Here is a 19,538-nt window from a genome sequence, read left to right on the forward strand (position 1 = left end):
AAAGATTAAATCTCAAAATGTGAAATCAAATATGTATTTCCATACAAAGATAACACAATATTTTGATCATCAAGTATCTTCATACAATCATTTTCGTTCTTCACCACATTTCCATTATAGTTTCTGATGTTTTAATAGATATTTTGGAGTGTTGACTTACCTTGGAGATCTTGAAAGTACTGAAGACACTTCCAGTGGGCTTGGACTTGCTCTTGCTTGGCATTTCGACAGATTTATCCACCGACTTTTCGATCTTACTTTGACTTAACTTTCTCACTGGGAACCATTTCCTACAATTTTTGATAAAACATATATGAACTGAACAATCGTAACACTTCCCATGTGTAGAATTAAGTCAAGTTTTAAGATACGCAGATAATAATGCAGATCAATCAATGTTTACCTGAAACTGTGTCTTCGTTTATTACTTGGTGATGATGATGATGAAGCAGTGTTGTTACCGAGGGTGTATGTGGATGTGTTGGGACTATGATCCCCTCCCGGGTCTGAAAAATAAAATAAAATACATTTAATACAAGTGTCGAACATAGAGGTCTTGTGGGCTGTGTACAGTCTGCCTTATTATATAGAATCCTATAAACATCTCTTGCATAATTTATAGGAAAAGGAAAGGTTTTCTACTTGGAAATGCTGTAAAATGCATCTAACCCACCTATGAATTTTCATATGCAATGCCTCGATTAGATATACACCTTAAAAAATGCCTTTTCAATGATTAAAAATGCCTTTAAATGTGTCACATGACCTTCAACAGTAGGCTTTAGATCCACCCCTGCCTGTTATTATACCGGTGCCACCCTCTCAGAGTGACATTTCTGAGCTTCTACCATTGTTTGAAGTTAGCCGCGTTTCATCAAGATTTTCAACAAATCCTATAACATGATATACCTGCAGTCTCTACATAATCTTGAGACAAGCAAATCTCAGATTAATGAGTTGGCAGGTAGCAGAGATACTGAATGGAACATACAGATCCTTGTACCAGAGACTAAAAAGCCAAGAGTCAATCTCTAGTTCAGTTTTCAAGAGTTCATCTACCTGAGCAAGGTGGACTAGGATTTGAAATAATCACTATTATTCATGTATTCTCTTCAACATTCGATGAAACTCAGAAGACTAGACAACATTTCTGAAGGATCGAGAATTATCAGCTCATAATCGGAATCACTGACAATTACATACTTTCATCGTCATCATCATCATACATATACTTAACAACTAAACCTGTATTTTCATCTGAAATATCGTAATCCCAGCAACTAGAACATAACAGACATTTCAACAAAGTCATGTTAAAACCAGCTTATGATAGAAATATTACTATACATATACAGCAAATCTGTATGATATCTCTCTATAGTTCAATGTCAAGAGCCGATATCAAAAGTTGATAAAGTTATTGAAAGAAAGAATGGCATTTTCATCTCTCCTCATCAAATATAGAGCGATACCAAATATAACCCTAGCACTTTTCATTTTGGCAGATATGTTTCAACGATTTACTTGCTGTTATTGTATATCTATCTGTATCAATGGATACAAATGGTTCAATCATATATTGACCAACTGATATACTGGCACTGAGATAAAACCAACATTGACATTGATCCAAAAATAGTTCAATACTTTAACGGCGTCAATAACTGATTGGAATGCATTCAAATTCCAAAGGTGAACGTATATACCAACCGCACTGGACTGGTTTCTGATGATTCAAAATCAAAACGGTAACAAAATTGCCTACAAATAATGCTTCAAAATTGACCTAAATTGAAAAAGGAGTTTGTAGTTTTTATCATTTTTGTCAACCGGTGATAATAAAAGTACGTTCATCTTGAGCCCGGACTGCAGAGACGAGGTGAATATGAATAAATGATTTTGCAGACTGTTTGAGCTCAAATACAAAATCACATAAACACAACAAAAACACCTAAACATATTAAAAAGACAAGATTACTAGAAGTTTCTCTCCTCTGAACAATGTTATTACTTTTAGTCGGCTTAATGTCTCGTCTTCAAAAAAAAATTCTGACAGCCATATCAGATTTTCAACCAAAATCAATAATCGATGGCTGACTGCATACATCTTCTTCCCCGGTTTTAACAAGAATCATAAGAAAAAAATGCGCCGGGACAGCGCTGCAGTTTGACTGGATCGCTTCGAATCGCCGTATCAAAGGACAATATATATGTCAACGTTTATTGGAAAGCTAATTAACCCACGACCTCTAATCAGTATTACTAATCTGACAAGCCACTACACGCACATACTTGCCTGTGAGCCCAATGAGCAAAATGGCAGCCAACTCGATCTTACCAACGCAGGCAGGAAGCTTCAAGCAAGACAGCAAGGAAACCCTTATCCAATTAAGTGACAATGCAGGGTTGTCATGGAAACTGATGTCAGCGCCGAGCTGCGGTATGTGTACGTATGTGAGTATTCAGCCGACGTACGTACGTTAGATAGACATCACAGCTACTGGTGAAACCAGTCAGCCAGCGAAAACCAACCACAACAACATGATCAGCTATGGTTTTAGTGTGTGTAGCTGAAATCGTTTGGTCGGCATTCTAATGAAGCTGATTAGCAAATAACTCCATCATGTTATTATCGTAAAGAGCTTTACAGAAACAACCCCGACTTCCCCCTCGTTCTCCCTCGCAGCGGAAAATTATCACAGGTCATCGGATCAATGAGCAACCGGAAGACAAGCGATTATAGCAGCTATTTATCACTTGAGAAAACTGGTTGATTTTTAAACTTTTCAGATGACTGAATTCCCTCGGTCCCAGCTCCACTGCTTTTTTTGTCTTGTTTTTTTTGGGTTAATATTCAACTGTCAGGAATGATCAGAAACTTGGATCCGTCTGGCTTCATCATGAATCGCCATTTGATAAAATGAGCAGGAATTAACTTACTGGGAGAACTTAAATCAATACTACATCCATTTTTAATCTTTCAAAAATGATTAATGCTATCTCTAAAATCCATAAGTCTAACGAGCATTAAAGCAATTTCAGTCAATTGCAATAATGTCTTCGACACAAGACGCTTCGTCGATGAGTGTCGTAAATCCGAGAGCCATCTATCAGTTGCAGATAGAACTATTTCGAGCAATTCGTTCCATTGCCTGCTGGTAGATGGCAGGTGATTCTGTTTTACAGTACAGGAGTACAAGAATGCGAAGTACGGGATTCACTGGGACTCAATGAACCAGTAAAATGTAGGGTAGATTTTGTTTGATGCTGTAAAAACCGTATCAATATTATTTTTATACATCGATAACTACTATACGTTATACGACGGGTTCTGTGTTAGTCGATGTGCCCTACATCAGCAATATTGGCGTTTCAAAACACCAATTAAAACTGTGAAAAAATTGACATTTATTATGTGATTAATCAAATTTCATGACTCTCATTTTCATGACATTTTGATGATGAATTATAATGGCTATTCTGGAGAGTGGATGTACACTACGCTGATATTGGGGTTAGACTGCTAGCCAGTAAATTCAATTCAATTGTCGAAATATTCAAATTCGATCTACCTTTAAAGATATAATAATACTTCTAATATATATCATATTACTCATGCTATGTTGGCTCTATTATGTTATTCATTATAAGAATATCAAGCAATAATATATATGTTAATAAGGCACCAATAAACTTACAATTCTTCTTGTTTCATTTAGGAATTGAATGAGTGAATAATAATTGTGGGATGACACAGGAGGGACTAGTGTCAAATACTTACCATCATTTTCGATACTTGTCCGTGATCCCGACTGGGAAACACGTAGATTTGGCACATGTTTCAGAGCAGCCATTGGCACAAGTCCTTCACTGGGGCCGCCTCCCTCAACTGAGAACGTGCGAACTAAACACCATTCACTCGGCTGATTATTTGTATTTTCGATTATTTCGACTTGTTGTCCGCGCTGTAATGATATCTCGTTCGGAGTCTGCGCTGTATAATCCTCCGCTGCTATCGTTATTTCATACGACGCCTGCAAAAAGAAACCAAATCGGTTCAAACAATTACATTTAGTTTAAACTGTATGAATGGAGACATAGCAAAATTCTTCATTTATTCTATCAAATGAAGAATCAACTTTAGAAATAAAAATCTTCAAATTCAGCGCATCGGACCGATAGAAATTAATCAGTTTACAGTCTAGTAGTAGTTATTGTATTGTGGTTTACTGGGGCTAAACCTTTTATATATACACATTAAAATACACAGGAGGCTTTCAGATAGGTCTCAGCTCAACCACGCCGACCTATGTAATGACTGCTCAGGGAATTCTATAATGTAATGAAACCTCCATTAAATAACACCACGAGATGACAATTAACAATCGCTAGGATAGAGCATCTGTAACACAATTCTCTATTTATCTGTACATATCAGTCATTTATAAATTCGACCTTTTTGAAACCTGTGACATTTTCACTCATGCGTCATTGCCGTTTCATTTATATCTTGTTTTGTGAGTTGTTGAAGGCAGTCGATGATGTTAATCAAGCCTGAATTGTGCAACGCAATTCAACAATTGATCGAATCCTTGACATAATAAGAAAAAATATCCGAGAGAAATGAAATGGAATCGTCGGGAAAATAATCGAATCAGGTGTCCGACTTGAAAATTGTTGGTCAGCGGGAACGCTTATTCTTTGATCGTGACAATTATGTTATCGCAACTTTTCCGAATCACTTCAGTTTCCATGGCTACAGGAAGCAAGTCTATATTATTCTCTCTATCACAACGAATTAAATAGTATATCATATAATACACATTCACCAGTTGAAAGAGCTTCACTTCAATTGATGTTTATACGCGCAAATCGACAATCAAAACGTGTGCTTTGAATTAATGATCATCATCTCATTAATACAGTAAACCTCATCTTATCGGACATGGCTTTAGACTTTAGACTAACTCAAACAAAAACTCACACTATCAGTGCTGAGTTATTAATACCCTAAAGCGCTGGAGATCTGAATTTTTTTTAGAAATTCCATCCAAGTAAATTGAATAATGGGCATACTGTTATAGTGCGTCTACACCTCGACGCGGTGTATTCATAGTAAATAACATTCAAACTGTTTGACAGATGCTGTCATCTTTCATTAGAGATAAAAAGTAATCGGCTATTATATCAATACACCGCGATGCGGTGTACTAGCTAAGTCCATCACCGATTTATACACCGCACTATGATGTAAACACACTGAAAGGGTTAAATCATTTTTCTGACTTCCTTACGTATTTTCCTATCCTTAGGTTTGAGTTCGGTGAGGTTTACTGTAGTATAGGTACAGTCAGGCACCAGAAAACAATAGTGAGAAGACAGAAAGTTGATAACGCGCAACTAGAAAAATGCATCAGTTTGATACAGTTCTAATTCTGGCAGACATCGGTAGAATTTATACACTATGTACCCGAATTTCTCTGAATAAATCACCATGATCGAAGTCAATTCTCCGACTGAGACAGTTACCGGTATATTTGCATTACAGACCGTGTCAGTAGGTGGTTTACCGGAATCTCATTAAAAGGTAAGCACAACAAATACGTAGCCTATTATCTCGTGATAGCCTTAAAACAAAGCGCAATTGTTCCTTTCGGATAACCATGGAAAGTGTACTGGAGTAGAGAAACCTGTCAGCAAACCAGAAACTGAAGCTTATCTTCCGTGTAAGACCTAGAGGTGGAAAGCATGGATCATGTTTTACAACTAGAGGATACATCTATCTTTTTACAGAATGTGTGGACTGGCCGAGCCGAGACAAAAAACACCCATTTAAGCCTATCACATTTGAATGTATAAATGACAGCACAGAGCAGCAACGATCCGCGAGCCTCCGAACTGATGACAACCAATTAATCGACGAAGCACTTTTATTTGGATCATCAGTCGTCGAAATGCTCTTGAATAATTTGCCATTATCCGATAACGGTTCCGCGTCTGGAAAAGTGCTACAAAAAGTTATTGCTGCATGTCTAAACGCTAATTACATCACGGTTGATTAATAATTGATCTCTGAATCGTGGAGTGCATGGTAAATACGACATTAGTATATAGACCACATCGATAGCCACCTCGTACCCCTTATTGAACTCGGTCTAACAAAGTAATCTATCGAAAACATTCGTCGCAAAAATCTGAGAACCCGGGGACGTTGAGAGGAGATATACGAATATCTCTTTGACATCATCATCAGCTGTATACAAGCCGATATAACTGATTAGTATTAATCTGATATTCGAGGCAGGTTTATTAAACAATGAATGACGTAGAAACGCACCGGCTTAGTTTCTAAGAATTCGCCATCCATCAGAGCGGCCGTTTTTCATCGCCGGGCTGCACTAATATGAAATGCTTAGTAAACACCGTGGAGCAAATGAACAGTCTGTTACTACACCGTATTATGATTCCTTACAGCGAATTGCTGGGTACTATTTTTAGCGTTAGAATCCAAAATAAACCAACAAACATCGGATTGAGCGATTGAGATTATCAAGCCAGCGATGAATATTTCCGGAATTACGATATAAAAAGAAATGAAGCCGAGAATTGCAGCGGTCCAGGACTGTAGAATAGAAGGGGTCCAAAACTTCCTAGGCCTAGTTGTATATACCTTACAGTATACAAAGAGCGATCGCCAAAGGTGCGAAGCCTATCAGGGGGGTTGGGGGCCTCCACAAGAAAATTTGAGAAAGTTGATCATCTAGAATGATTCTAAAAACAAAATCACCACGCAATAATGTTATCTCGGCAAAATTCAAGCGGCCACAGGCCCCTGGGGCCCTCTAATTCCGTCCCTGAATTATCCTAACAGAGAAAAACAAGAGAACTAGAGAAAATTATTCAGTGTAAATGAATCATGAAAAGAATTGGTGGGCAGGTTGTGGCGTACAGTTACTCTCCTAGACAAGATATCATTATTAGGAAATTGCGTGAAAGCCGCATTAACTATCACTGGTCAACCGGTACAGTATCCAGCACTACCTGATGCGGCAATATGTTTGCACACGCTAATGGTGATGTGACATAGATTAATAGCGCGGTTAGCGATATGACTAGTGAACTGTCAACTAAAATCATGAAATTTACGACATCTCGTGACCGTCACGCTCATATGCCCGATGTTTCCCATTAACGCTCTCTATGCGATGAGCGAGAGTCAGTCGCCCCGAGATCCACACAGAAATTCTATGATTACAGCTGGCAAATCTAACGAGCTATGTCATCATCATCATCAATTCTATCATTGAAGGGACTTCGGTTTCTGCTCACTTCTTGAAACTGCTGTACAAATGGTAGCTAAATGCACTTTACAACGCATAACACCTCACCGCATTATCGAGTTAATTACTCTTCAGTCCATCACACATGCTGAATTCAGTTTTGATTCTAAATCCTTTACATTAGTCTTTATAAGCTTTATTCAGATTAGAGACACAAACCTGAGGGCATCATGAGACTCGGGCATGGTACCAAAACCAGGCAATAAAGACCAAGAGTTGTTAAGGCAATTGACATTTTCAAAACAAGAATAGTTTCCAAGTCTCAACTGGCTTCAAGAACATTCAAAAAGAAATAGTATATCAGTTGATGTATCAGTTTTTGGAAAACTTTGCTTCTTGAAAAAGAGATCAACCATACACCAGAATGTGGTCTAATCTGTCTTATAACAAGGCAATAAGATATTTCAATGATATCAACGAGAGAAATTCTATTTCAAGCATTCTAGAAGAGAACACTTCAGATATCTTATAATATACGCACGTCTTAACCTTCAGTTAGTAACTGAAGCTGAAAATCTTTGTTACCCACAACAACCAGGTTGCTGGTGCGAGCTTATTACCTGCTGATTATTACATTCATCCATACACAGTGCCAAAAACGAGATGAAAAATCGACGGATTTGATAAATCCTGGTATTTGGCAACGCGATGTGAAGTCAGGTTGTTGTATATATTGGCACGATCGTCTTACTGACCGACTGACGGCGTACGAAGCCAATTTGAAATTACAGTTGAGACGCGAAACCTTACGATCGGTGAATTCCGTGTGATACGTCCGTCTGCCATGAATCTTAACTACCGACACATCAGCTAACAGATTCACCCGCCATCCCGTCCTTCTCGTGCCGACTGACGCACGGGATGAATGACACGGTGCTAGTTGAATATGATACGGAATAAAAACCCTTTATCTGAATATCAGACACCGTTAATAAAGTCCAAAGGTCTTACGAGTATCTCGTATAACCAACTGGAAAATGAATAGGATCATCTCATCCTCTCATCTGCAATAACTCTTTATAATGATGATGGAGGTGTTTTCTACCCGCGAATATATCAAAATATGAGAAAGCAATTCAACCAAAGTTCGGCGTGAAATTGGAATTTAGAACTCAAGACAGAGATGGTCACCTTTGCCTTTTTAAAGACGAGGTGGATATTGAGACTAAATTCGACTATTCTGAACCATAGTGAAATTTGAAACAGCCTCAAACAATGATCATTTGACATTTGATGCCGATAATCACGTCTTAAAATTGCAATCATCGGCAACATCCACAGTTATCAAAGCAAACAGAGAAAATATCTAATAATGAGCACGATTCGGCCACTAACTGTCGGCTATGAGGTAATCAATATTCGATCTTCAGACTAATCAAACAGATGACTTCACAGGCATAGAAACTGAGAGAAGACGAAAAAGAAACTGCTGACCGATAAGACAAAAATAATCCAGCAGAGTTTTTTCAATATCAAATTTACAAGTCCCGTGTCATGTAAAAACCGATGAGACAGGTAACATACTTCTGCTAATTCCTGTTCACGCGTATCAAGATCAGATTGAAAAAATGTGATTTATAGACACACCGTATCTACAAGTATTACCAGGAATCGGGGAAAATACCTGGAAAGTTTCAATATCTCAGGCACGACCTATACTATAGGTCTCCTCGCTATACTCACTGAAACAACGCGATAAACGATGATAAAACGCAGTTTATCTAGTCCTAACCCTGCAATGAATCTTACCTCCCTGTCTGACACTTCGCAATCGAATACCTCCTCCTCGTCATCATCAACAACAACAGTCTCGATATTTTCATCATCACCTCGATCTGTATGGCCGTCTATATGTTCATCATCGACGGGTATATTCCAATGCACTTGCCCCATGGCTTAGCACAAGGCTTATGGGAATATAGGTATGTATATATAACATAAGCTACAGGGTTTATATACGCAGCTATCTTCAAGAGAAACACAGCTCAAACCGCAGCAGAAACAGCCAGCTATATGTTATGTATAGTTCCTCATTTTGTTTCTTCTACTAGTTGTTGCGTACAATGTGCGCTATAAACAGATCTCTATAGGTAGAAGAACATAGTTATACTGCTGCTGATACTGGTGAAGAGATAACCGTTGAGTAATGGGTTAATGAAATGAACAACATTCGCTGTATGATGAATTTCAGCTATGTAGAATAATCATCGGCGGAGTCGACACCAAAAACCAATCATCAAATGACTCGTTAATTTCAATTCACGTCAACCCACACAATATTTATTGTAACCTCAGGATGTTCCATGTATTAATCGGTATTTTTAACCTGTAAGGATTTCACGACGTAAATAGAAAAATCAACTCGTCGAATATATCAGTAAAAGCATTTGTGTTTTCATCAAAGCAGTTGATGTTTAATCTAGCAAGAAAATGCTTTCCAATTTGGTGACAAAAGAATGAAATCCATCCCGACATTTCTTCAAAAATCTGTCCATGATGGGATAATGAATTCCACGAGAACTTCAGTATTTCTTAGACAGCGAGTCTCTCGTTTAAATTCGAGACCTAAGATGCCCGTTGGACATGATATCGCATATCCTCTGTCTATATGACTTGCTAATGAGCTTTTATTGTGACTTCCATCAACATTGTCAATAAGCAGCGATTAGCAACTTTCTTAAACTGCCGTCAAATGATATCGATTTGGATTTCAGATCATCGAGGCAGTCCACGCACCTTCAGAAATATCAACTGGCATGACATCTCGTGAATTATTTCTGAGCATTCCGTTATTTGTTTGTCCACCGCTTCACATAGCCTGGCAACCGTCTTAGCAATTTAGCCGCGAAAAGAGTGAAGCATTATTAGATTAACAGTGGATTGAAGAGAGAGGGCGAGAGGCAGGAGTACCGCGTATTTACACGCATCATTTAGGCGAACGATATTTTTTAAAGCATAGGCAGATTAATTACGACACTATTGCAGCCACTATGGGGCAAACGATAGACGACACCACCGGTTAACATTAACTTAATTAGTGGCCTTAGAAAGCTAACATGATTGTATCCCATCAGCATAACCTAGTAGCTCTTCTCTCAATCATGCGCGGTGTTACTCGAGGCGGCAATCTGGAAACATGCTGCCACCCAGCACAGCGCGACCGGCCGTCGTATACCCGCAGGACTGTTTATATCTGTATAGATATGCGATATTGTTTGATGATTGGCAACAATCACTAGGGAGTCACTTATTACGCCGACTGATGGCGGGAATTGATAGTTTGTTGACGTGGAAGGATGGACAACTGGTATTGAAGTCTCGGCGCTCGCCTTGTGGCGGGTTTGTCTTCACCGAACAGCAACATCCAGACATTCGCATTCACACGCAATTCTCAAGTGTCACAATAGACGTGATTAATGAGCATGAATTACGTTTGTTATTACATTAACTGAATTTTCCTAATATATTTGCATCGCGGCAATTTTGCAGTTCGTACGACACCGATGTTCAACTCCGATATATTCAATGATGAATTGAGAAGCCTGACAAAAAATAAACGATCTAAACGAATTCGACGATGAGAACTCGTTCGCCAGTTCACCCAAGATTCTAACATTAGTGACAAACATCGAAATACGAGTAATAGGCAAAACACTTCTTCGATAATGTTTGCCTGGAAAGAAAGTACTGCAGGGCATACCCACAACCCTCACTCTACAGACGTTAGAAATCTATAAAATCGAGGTTTACAGTTCAATCGAATCATCTCTTATCAATGCTGCTTACATTGACTAAGACAAGTGTGTGGGAGATGACACATATGGTGGAGTATATCGATAGCATAACTATTACATTACATTACATTACTAACAAGTTATTCTTCATTTCTATGTCCTATTCTCATGTGTTCATTATATGTGTCATCACGAATACAGAGGGTTGATTATACAGCATATCCTATCGACTTCGTTTCGACATATACGGATCCGTATCTGTATCCAAGAGAGGTGCGGAAAACAAACATGTCTCAGTTGTACCAACGTTAGACCGAGCATCTAAAACTATTCATTAGCTAATGAATGATTTCAAACCCGAACCCATTTCGTGGCCATAAAACGGATTGAACACCAGACTCGTAAACAGAGCATTCATTCAAATATTGAAATTTAAAAAAACAATTTCACTTATGACGGACTTAGATTCTATTGGCAATTGGTTAGGCTGTCTAGCTCGGGGTTCTCAGCGCAATGGATTGGTTATCAGGGTTTATGAGCTAGGATCAGCCTATTGTAATTAATTATCTTTATGCTTGACTGAAAAGAGGGGATTTTCTACATTAACTGCAAACATTTCGAAATACAGGAAAAGTAAATCTAGTGATCAAATATGTTACGATGCCAAATAGCTGTAATCACGTGAATGCCCGAATCACCAGAAAATAGATCACAGGTATTGGTGGTCTAAGCTTCATCCCCTGTATCTGTCAGATAAAATGCATTGGAAATATGGATCTCGATGGATTCCTATCAAAATCGTCGGAAATGAACGCATTGCTTTTCAATTTCCAGCAAATCATCGCGGTAATATCACCTGGTTAACCGTTTAGATGTGACTATCTGTTTACCGCAGTAATAACATGCTGTTTGTCATAAAACTGAATTATCCCGTCATTCAATACAAGAAAACATAGAAACGCCTATCTATTTCTACTACAATTTTTCGTGACTTCACAGGAAGGAAGCCCTCCGCGAGTGAGGAATGAGGCTGGCACCCGTGATGTTTAATCAATTCGATAATGTTATACATTAAATACATGGGTACAAAAAAATCAGGCAGCGGCGGGATAACGCGCTAGTACGGCGCGTACAGTCTCGCAGATATTTCTAGGTTTTCAGTTCCGAACGTGTAGAAATTTCATATAACCTCACATTCTTCTTAAAAAAGAAAGTTGGTTATCGCGATAATATAAACTAAGTCGTATATATATATATATATATATATTCATAAAGTTTTTACATCCTCGCTCACATTTTGTGTATACATCGAAAACGGCTGCGGTTTACGATTTCCTCGACGTATAAAATCGTGCGCAATATTATTCCTAAAGCCCCAGACAACAAGTGCACGCTGTAAATGGGGCTGATTTAATTCCGCCCGATGAAGACAAATGCAATAGATTCCGGTGTCTTAAGCCGTTAAACAGCTATGCCGAAGGAGAATTACGTCTAATTCAAATTCAATCAATCTTAAGCATCTCCTTCAGAATTCGAAATCGATGAACATTTTACCATCGATTCGAATAGACCCTTCACTGATTTCGTACACACAACTATTTCCTAAAGAACGAACCCGATTAAAAATGCTCTCATTCCGCGACGTCGTTTCGGGAATTTTTACCTGATAAAAAAACGCGAATACTTACGAAGATCTTTCACGTAATCCAAAATGTCAACATTTAGAACAGTTCGCTCAATAGTAAGTGTCAAAAGATACTTTCCACGCTTTTGACCGAACCAATTAATCCGACAAAAAACACACCGAGCGTTATAAGTACGTTTCCACGAGACACACGTACGCGCCAGTAAAATAGAACTGCGTTGACAACACTGAGCGCGAGAAGAGTGAGTGAGAGAGAGAAGGGTGTAGGCTGCACACTAGACTGCAGCAACTATTAAAGTGAATGAGAGCGCAGTACAACAATACAACAACACTCGTACGACAACCGAGTCAGTCTGTGGCAAGTGATTACGGCACAAACGCAGTTTTGCACTTTCCGAACAAAGTTATTCGATGAATTTACGTCACAGATAACTATGATAACAAGGAGTAGATAGAATGTACGGAAGCCAGTTGATGACATATGAGATAATTTTTTCATGATTTTGACTGTAATTTCAATATTATGTCATCAACTGGCTTCCGTAGAAACGTGTCGAGGGAACATTCATGTCATTAGAAAAAGGAAACTTTTAGAGGTGAAATATCCTTTTCATTGTAACAGACCCTGACCAGTTCCACAGGCGCCTTGCATAATTACATCATTATTGATTGTTGTAATACAGTCTACAAATAGTGATGGCGATTGCAGTAACAAATAATTGGTAAATCTAATCTATTTCAACTAAAAAAACTAGTTTTCTCTAAACAGATCACCTTTACTGAATGCACCAAAATATATACGAATATACATTTATAGAGAACCACCCAGAATGTTGGAGGATGCAACGCGCTTCAAAGGCTGCTAGATTTCAAGCGGGGAGGCTACATTTATGCATCGATTCACGAAAAGTCATAAGGTTTTGTTGTATGGTTTCGCTTGTTTCGTCAGTAAAAGATCAATCAACAGTAACATGCACTGGGTATCAATAAATTCAACCTTCGTGAATTAAAAACTTTCATTATATACACATAGATGGTTCACGCCACAATATTTTTGTACAAAAAATACGACTTGGATCCATTTAATCACTAAGTGTGAATACTGACGCTGTGAAGTTTGAATGTTTCGACACGTTTACTGATGTGTATCCTAGCACACATCGTTACAACCCAAACACAATATGGATTTAAGGAGAAATGTTTCACCTCTAAACGGTTACTTTCACCGCTGAAAATGGCTACCTAGCAGCATCGACTGAGTACTCCTGTTTAAATGTCAAGATATGATAATTTCGCGGTAGAAGGAGAATGAGGGCAGTCTATTCTATTGAAGGCCAGCGAACAACTGTAGTCTTCATTGTTTCATCGTACAGACCGCGGCTTATATGAACGCTGAGTTATGAATAAAAACTTTTTCGCCAGACCTAACGTTTTTTCTATTATGCCTCCTCGGTATAACATCTAAGGAATAATACAACACCATGCATTAATTAAGATACACCTAGCAAGAAATGACCTTTTTCAGAAGTTGTTTCGCTACGGACTCGGAATTTCGATTAAAAATTTGTGATCCTCGTAGGCTCCGAAAGTAAGACCAGGAAAGGCACAGAATTAACCGGGGGTGTCAACTACGAGCTAAATATCTAAGACATAAGAAACAGTTGGCCGACATTTTCGCTACAAAATCATTATTTCAGCCCACAGTTACATGGAACAACCTTTCTACAGAATGTTGATGTAGGTGGGATTTGTAGATCTTTGAAACTATTGAATTTACTTCCTCTTCATTATCGGACAATCCTACAAAGCGATTTCATTATCAATATTCTATACGATCTCCTCATATAGGGGGTACTGGTACATTCATCATATAATCAGGCGAATAAATATTCAACAATGATTAATGATGGTAAAATTATGATAAAACCATAAAAAATACCATAAAACTACAACGAGGGATGATAGATAGAGTATCATTATCATTACGGATATATCCATCCATAGAATTTCTAAAAATACTCGCTTGAAATACATATGTTTTTCTATGGGAAAAATATATGCGGAACTTGCCTCAAGCAATGAGCTCATTCCATCCCACGTAGTTACAGTTTTCAATTTCATACCAAATTTCATCGCGATATAATTTCGTACTTATTGTTTTTCCAATTATTCGTCCAATCGAGAAAAAAAGATGAAAGGTAATGAAAAATTCTCGACCTGCCAGTGCGCCCTCGGGAGTACAATCATTCGTCGCAATTTCAGCATCTACCTCGAGATCGCGTAACTCGGGGCCTTGAGAATTTGAAGTATCGCGTAACTATATCGTAATATTCTCGGAGATATTGTACGATAGGGTTAAAAAAGCGCAGGTGCTCGGCTTGAGCCGAGTAAATTGATCAATTTACAACGATGCTTTCATCTATTGATCAGTTATCGATGCACATATGGATAAGCCGTCTAGTCTACCGCGCTATTGTCAGGCATTTTCGTTAAATTGATTTTCGTCGAACGCAAAAAATAGCCGATAACCAGTTGATCCCGCTAGATAACACGGCCGATGATTGATCATAATTTCGATGATAAGTTCGTTTTTACAACAACAAAGTGATGAAATCTAACGACGCTGATGTTTTGCCAATTCCCGCTATATATAAAGAATTCTGTGTCATTTTCCTAAAATTGTCCTCATAAAACCTAATTTGTTTTCTCCACATAGAAAAACCATTGGCGATCGATCCAAATTTAGAAAATATTGGCAAAAACCATAGGAAAGGGAACAGTACTTGACGGAAATATTCTCTTATTTCACTTTTTCCAGTTTTCATATAAACTCCTTTATTTGAATTTATGAGTCACAAAACAGGAAGGTCTAACTTAACTTCCCGGTATGTTTATTACATTATTTTCAGGTGAATATGTTTAGTGTATGAGTTTAGTATAGCGGATGAAATGAGCTCCTGTAGTTCCCACTTCTGCGAGATGTGATTTTATTTTAATTGGCGCTTGTAGGAATAGACCTGCGATACCTGCTATAGATTCCACACATAGTTATCCTAGAGTAACTGATATAAAGCAATTACTGTATTGGAGTAAACAACATATATTCTCCCTGGTCGTATCAACAAATCATGAAAATGTGAAACTAGCACTGAGAAAAGAATGTGATTAGTGGTCAAGCACTCTTGTTCCATGACCAAATGAAGCCTTGAATAAAAACCATGGCCTATTCATTTCGGATCGCGTGGTAAGATCACTCTTTGGACCTACCCGTAGCGCTAGAACCTGTTGCCGCAAATTCACTCTTTAATATCTTCAAGGACAGTTTGAACAGGTCGTAAGCGTTGGAACCAATCACTATAAATACCTGGCAGCGTGGTCGGTATATAATACGCCTATCTCCCGGCGGAAATGAACGAGTCAAGAATCAGTTTTATCAGTCGAGAGGCGAGTGCCATTCCGAGAATACCACGTTGATCACGTTATCAATGTCAGGGTATTCCCCAAACACGCGGCTAATAAATCATACAATATGTAATACCAGCAGCGACGCTATCTCACCATTCCATTCACAAAATGCACTGCTTTAACCTCGGTTTAAGCCGAGGAAAATCTCCATCCATATTTTCACCATATTAAATGTTAGGCTTTTTTCAAAAATTACTTGAAGCATGGATCTGTCGCCAAGAATTCCACCAAAAAAAAATCATATCGAAAAACAGACAAGTCCTCATTCCTTAGTTCCTCTCTCCTGCAGTCATCATAATTTTCAACAGAATAATTTTTCAAAATATTTCTGTCTTAATATTCGATCTAATGATTTGCGAAATGTTAGTTTTCTTCGTTTCTCGGATCATCTAAATTCAATTCAACACAATTTTCAGACTTTTAAATTTTTTCTGCAATCAGGATTTTATATGGAAATTGTTTTTCATTTTTTTGCGTGTTCCCACCCATTCTAAAAACGCTGCAATGGAAGTTTTTTACTTTCTTTCCCTTCATCTTTCAATTTTTTTCTTGAAAAAAATCGTTCGGACAAGCTTACCCCGAACAACCAACTCCCAAAACAAAGGGTAGTATTATCAGCCTAATGAAGTTCATACAGTATCCTAACAGTGTGAAGACTGTGATTTGAATTGTAAACCTATCGAGGTTTTTACTTATTCATTAAAGATTAATTAGACACATCAGGCGTAACTAGATCCGCTAGCATGGATTGCAACGGAATCCCGGTGAACAAGCTAGAAAAACAGCGGAATCCAAATCGAGTCGCTAGGCAACAAGACAAACGTCACGCGACCCCGCGCGTAAGAAAAATTAAATACTAATTGTATCCAAAATGAATCGGACATACGAGTACTGACGTTCTCAGTCAGTTCCTGAATAGAATGACGGGAAAAAATATAATTTTTACATAAACCTGAGTAGATTCAGTCAGGGTAAGGAGGACACGTATCGTACAAGGCCGATCAAGACATAATTTGCGATGTATGGATTGAATTCAAAACTGCAGGTAACAAACATTTCGGGTTGAGCTGCAGCAACCTTGGTGGCCCTTAACATCATGATACAAACTAATCCCTGTTCGTGGCTCTCGGCATCATTGGTATCTTTCCTTAGAAATTTCTAATTCATTACTTCATTAAAAAAATGTCTTGAAATTAAGAATACGAACCTCACCGCATATAGCTGGTGCAACTGATGGTAGCGCAGTAACAATGCTAATCACTCGAGAGATAATCAATGATTGATGTATTAAACTTACAGTAATTATCATCATTCTATATATACCTATATACTTATATACATATACACATGTGTAACACCATTATCTAACCCTAGTATCAATCAAAAACCATTATTGGACCCGTTTCATAAGACTCTGTATCAAAGTAGATGTACTCGTACATGAAGTCAGCCCCAGGATATTCATTTTTGTTTCTTCAATTAATCACATTTACTACCCAGAGTTAGAAGTTGAGAATCAAATGTCAGACGAACATATCATACAGCCATAAGGCTTTATGAAAACTATTTTCTTGTCAGTACGTGAAGCTCTAAAACTGAAGCTAAAAGAGTGAAGTCCCGGTGAAATGATGTAAGAATAGATCCCAACTCCTTTACTCAATAAAATGTCTGAAATAAATGATTTCAGTCTAAAATAAGAGATTACTGCGGCAGTAAGTCCTGGATTTAAACATGAGAATGTTTGCAATCCTCTGGGATATTAAAGTCATTGAACTAAAGTAGAAATGGTATATAAAACTGGCCTCAGTTCCGTGAATTTTTTATGAATCAACTTTCAATCTTTTAACATCTATTAAATACATAACTGCTAAGGAAGGGCACCAGTTTCTGATAATTCTAGCAGAATCCTAATTTTCGTGCATGAATGTGCTAAGAAATCAGCAATTCATCACTGAACAAAAGATATTGTTTTCTGGAGAGAGTTTGACTTACCTTTCCGCCGCCACCGCCACCACCGCTGCTACTACTGTCAGTGGTTGATATCGTAGTTATTGAGTTCACCGACGTCATTGATCCACCATACATCTCTTTCTGTTCGAAGCTCATATCTTCAAATGACACCGTGTCATCCAAATCCCTTTAAAAATCAATTTGATAAGTAGTATCAAATTACACATACATATATATACTTTTTTCAGCGCCTCACATGTTTTATATTTCAAAAATCTATAATTTTATATACCAGTAGGCCTATATAGTGTGTCCTAGAGTTAGTTGAACAGTTGCTGATTTTTATTTGAATCACCCACTTATGACAAACCCCCAACTAGTCAAAATATCAGTGTTTAAAGACATAGATTTTAGCCAAATTTTAGCTATGGGTAAAATCACTCCGTGTGAATACCAACTGGTTCTGGAAGTGCTCATCCCATTTGGTACAGCGTCTTTTTGAAAGTATTTTAGTAACAAGTGTTTGATTAACATGTAAATGCGCTCTCAAAATAGGCTTGGGCCAAATTTGACTAGGGTCAGGTCCGGGCAAAATTGTCTCCGTGTAATCGCGGCTATTCTATCAGAATATAACGTCATTAATATGGTTTTCATCTCTAGATGACTGTTCAGTTCAGATCAGCAAATAGTGAATGCATGTGCTTACCTGCTTGACCTATTATTAAATAGTTTAGCCTGTGCAGCAGTTGGTTTATACTGAGTCTGTTTAATAAGAGGCTCATTCAGTGCACTGTTCACAAACATGAAACGTTCTTGTATGAGTTCACGCAGTTTTTTCACCCATGATTGTTTACTCTCTAATGACGAAGCCTGGATATAAATCAATGAATGATTATAGTTTTTGTTTATAATTGGCAAACAGTTCATGGCCTTTACGAAAGGGAATACATTAATTGTACCTTGAGGACCAACTTGAAATCATTACTAGGCACGATGCTTCCAGTCCATAAGGCAAATTTACAAGGATCACCTTCAATATGTTCGGTAATACCAATCTCATTTGTCTGAATATAAAGACATATTACACGATTAATACCGAGAAATTCCACTAATGGCAGCACCTTCCTTATGTCTCATTGACATCTCTGGCGGTAAACTGGCTTTCATTCTTAGTTTGGCTGAAATATGGGGTAAAATCCCCTTCATATCTTTACCATGAGTTTAAATTTGAGCACATATTTTGTCTTGCCGAGGCCATCTTTCACTTCCTTGGCAACGATAAGGCACATATCAAACAGGAATATATGTCGATCACGGCCTTTTTTGATAAGTTGTTTTGGATCCCAAACCGTAAAAGCGTCCTGTAGAATAACTTCACCGAGCACATCTAATGAATCCTGTTAG

At 37.9% G+C, this 19,538-nt stretch overlaps 1 protein-coding gene across 5 annotated transcripts in view; it reads right to left on the minus strand.

Annotated features, from left to right (window-relative positions):
* Positions 1-19,538, minus strand: part of LOC141908352 (triple functional domain protein-like) — a 71,036-nt gene that overhangs the window by 23,171 nt on the left and 28,327 nt on the right. For 4 of the 5 annotated variants that reach the window (XR_012619606.1, XM_074798372.1, XM_074798401.1 and 1 more), the window contains exons 31-37: positions 19,349-19,531; positions 19,094-19,198; positions 18,841-19,004; positions 18,177-18,321; positions 3,782-4,034; positions 404-506; positions 161-290 (exon numbers count right to left, since the gene is read on the minus strand). Coding sequence is in view for 4 of the 5 variants with exons in the window: in XM_074798372.1 (XP_074654473.1) it covers positions 161-290; positions 404-506; positions 3,782-4,034; positions 18,177-18,321; positions 18,841-19,004; positions 19,094-19,198; positions 19,349-19,531 (1,083 nt within the window). In the remaining variant the exon portion in view is untranslated. The remainder of the gene's footprint in view (positions 1-160; positions 291-403; positions 507-3,781; positions 4,035-18,176; positions 18,322-18,840; positions 19,005-19,093; positions 19,199-19,348; positions 19,532-19,538) is intronic. The other variant, XM_074798381.1, reaches the window with a different exon arrangement.

The sequence above is a fragment of the Tubulanus polymorphus genome, chromosome 1, assembly GCF_964204645.1.
Source record: "Tubulanus polymorphus chromosome 1, tnTubPoly1.2, whole genome shotgun sequence".
NCBI lineage: Eukaryota > Metazoa > Nemertea > Palaeonemertea > Tubulaniformes > Tubulanidae > Tubulanus > Tubulanus polymorphus.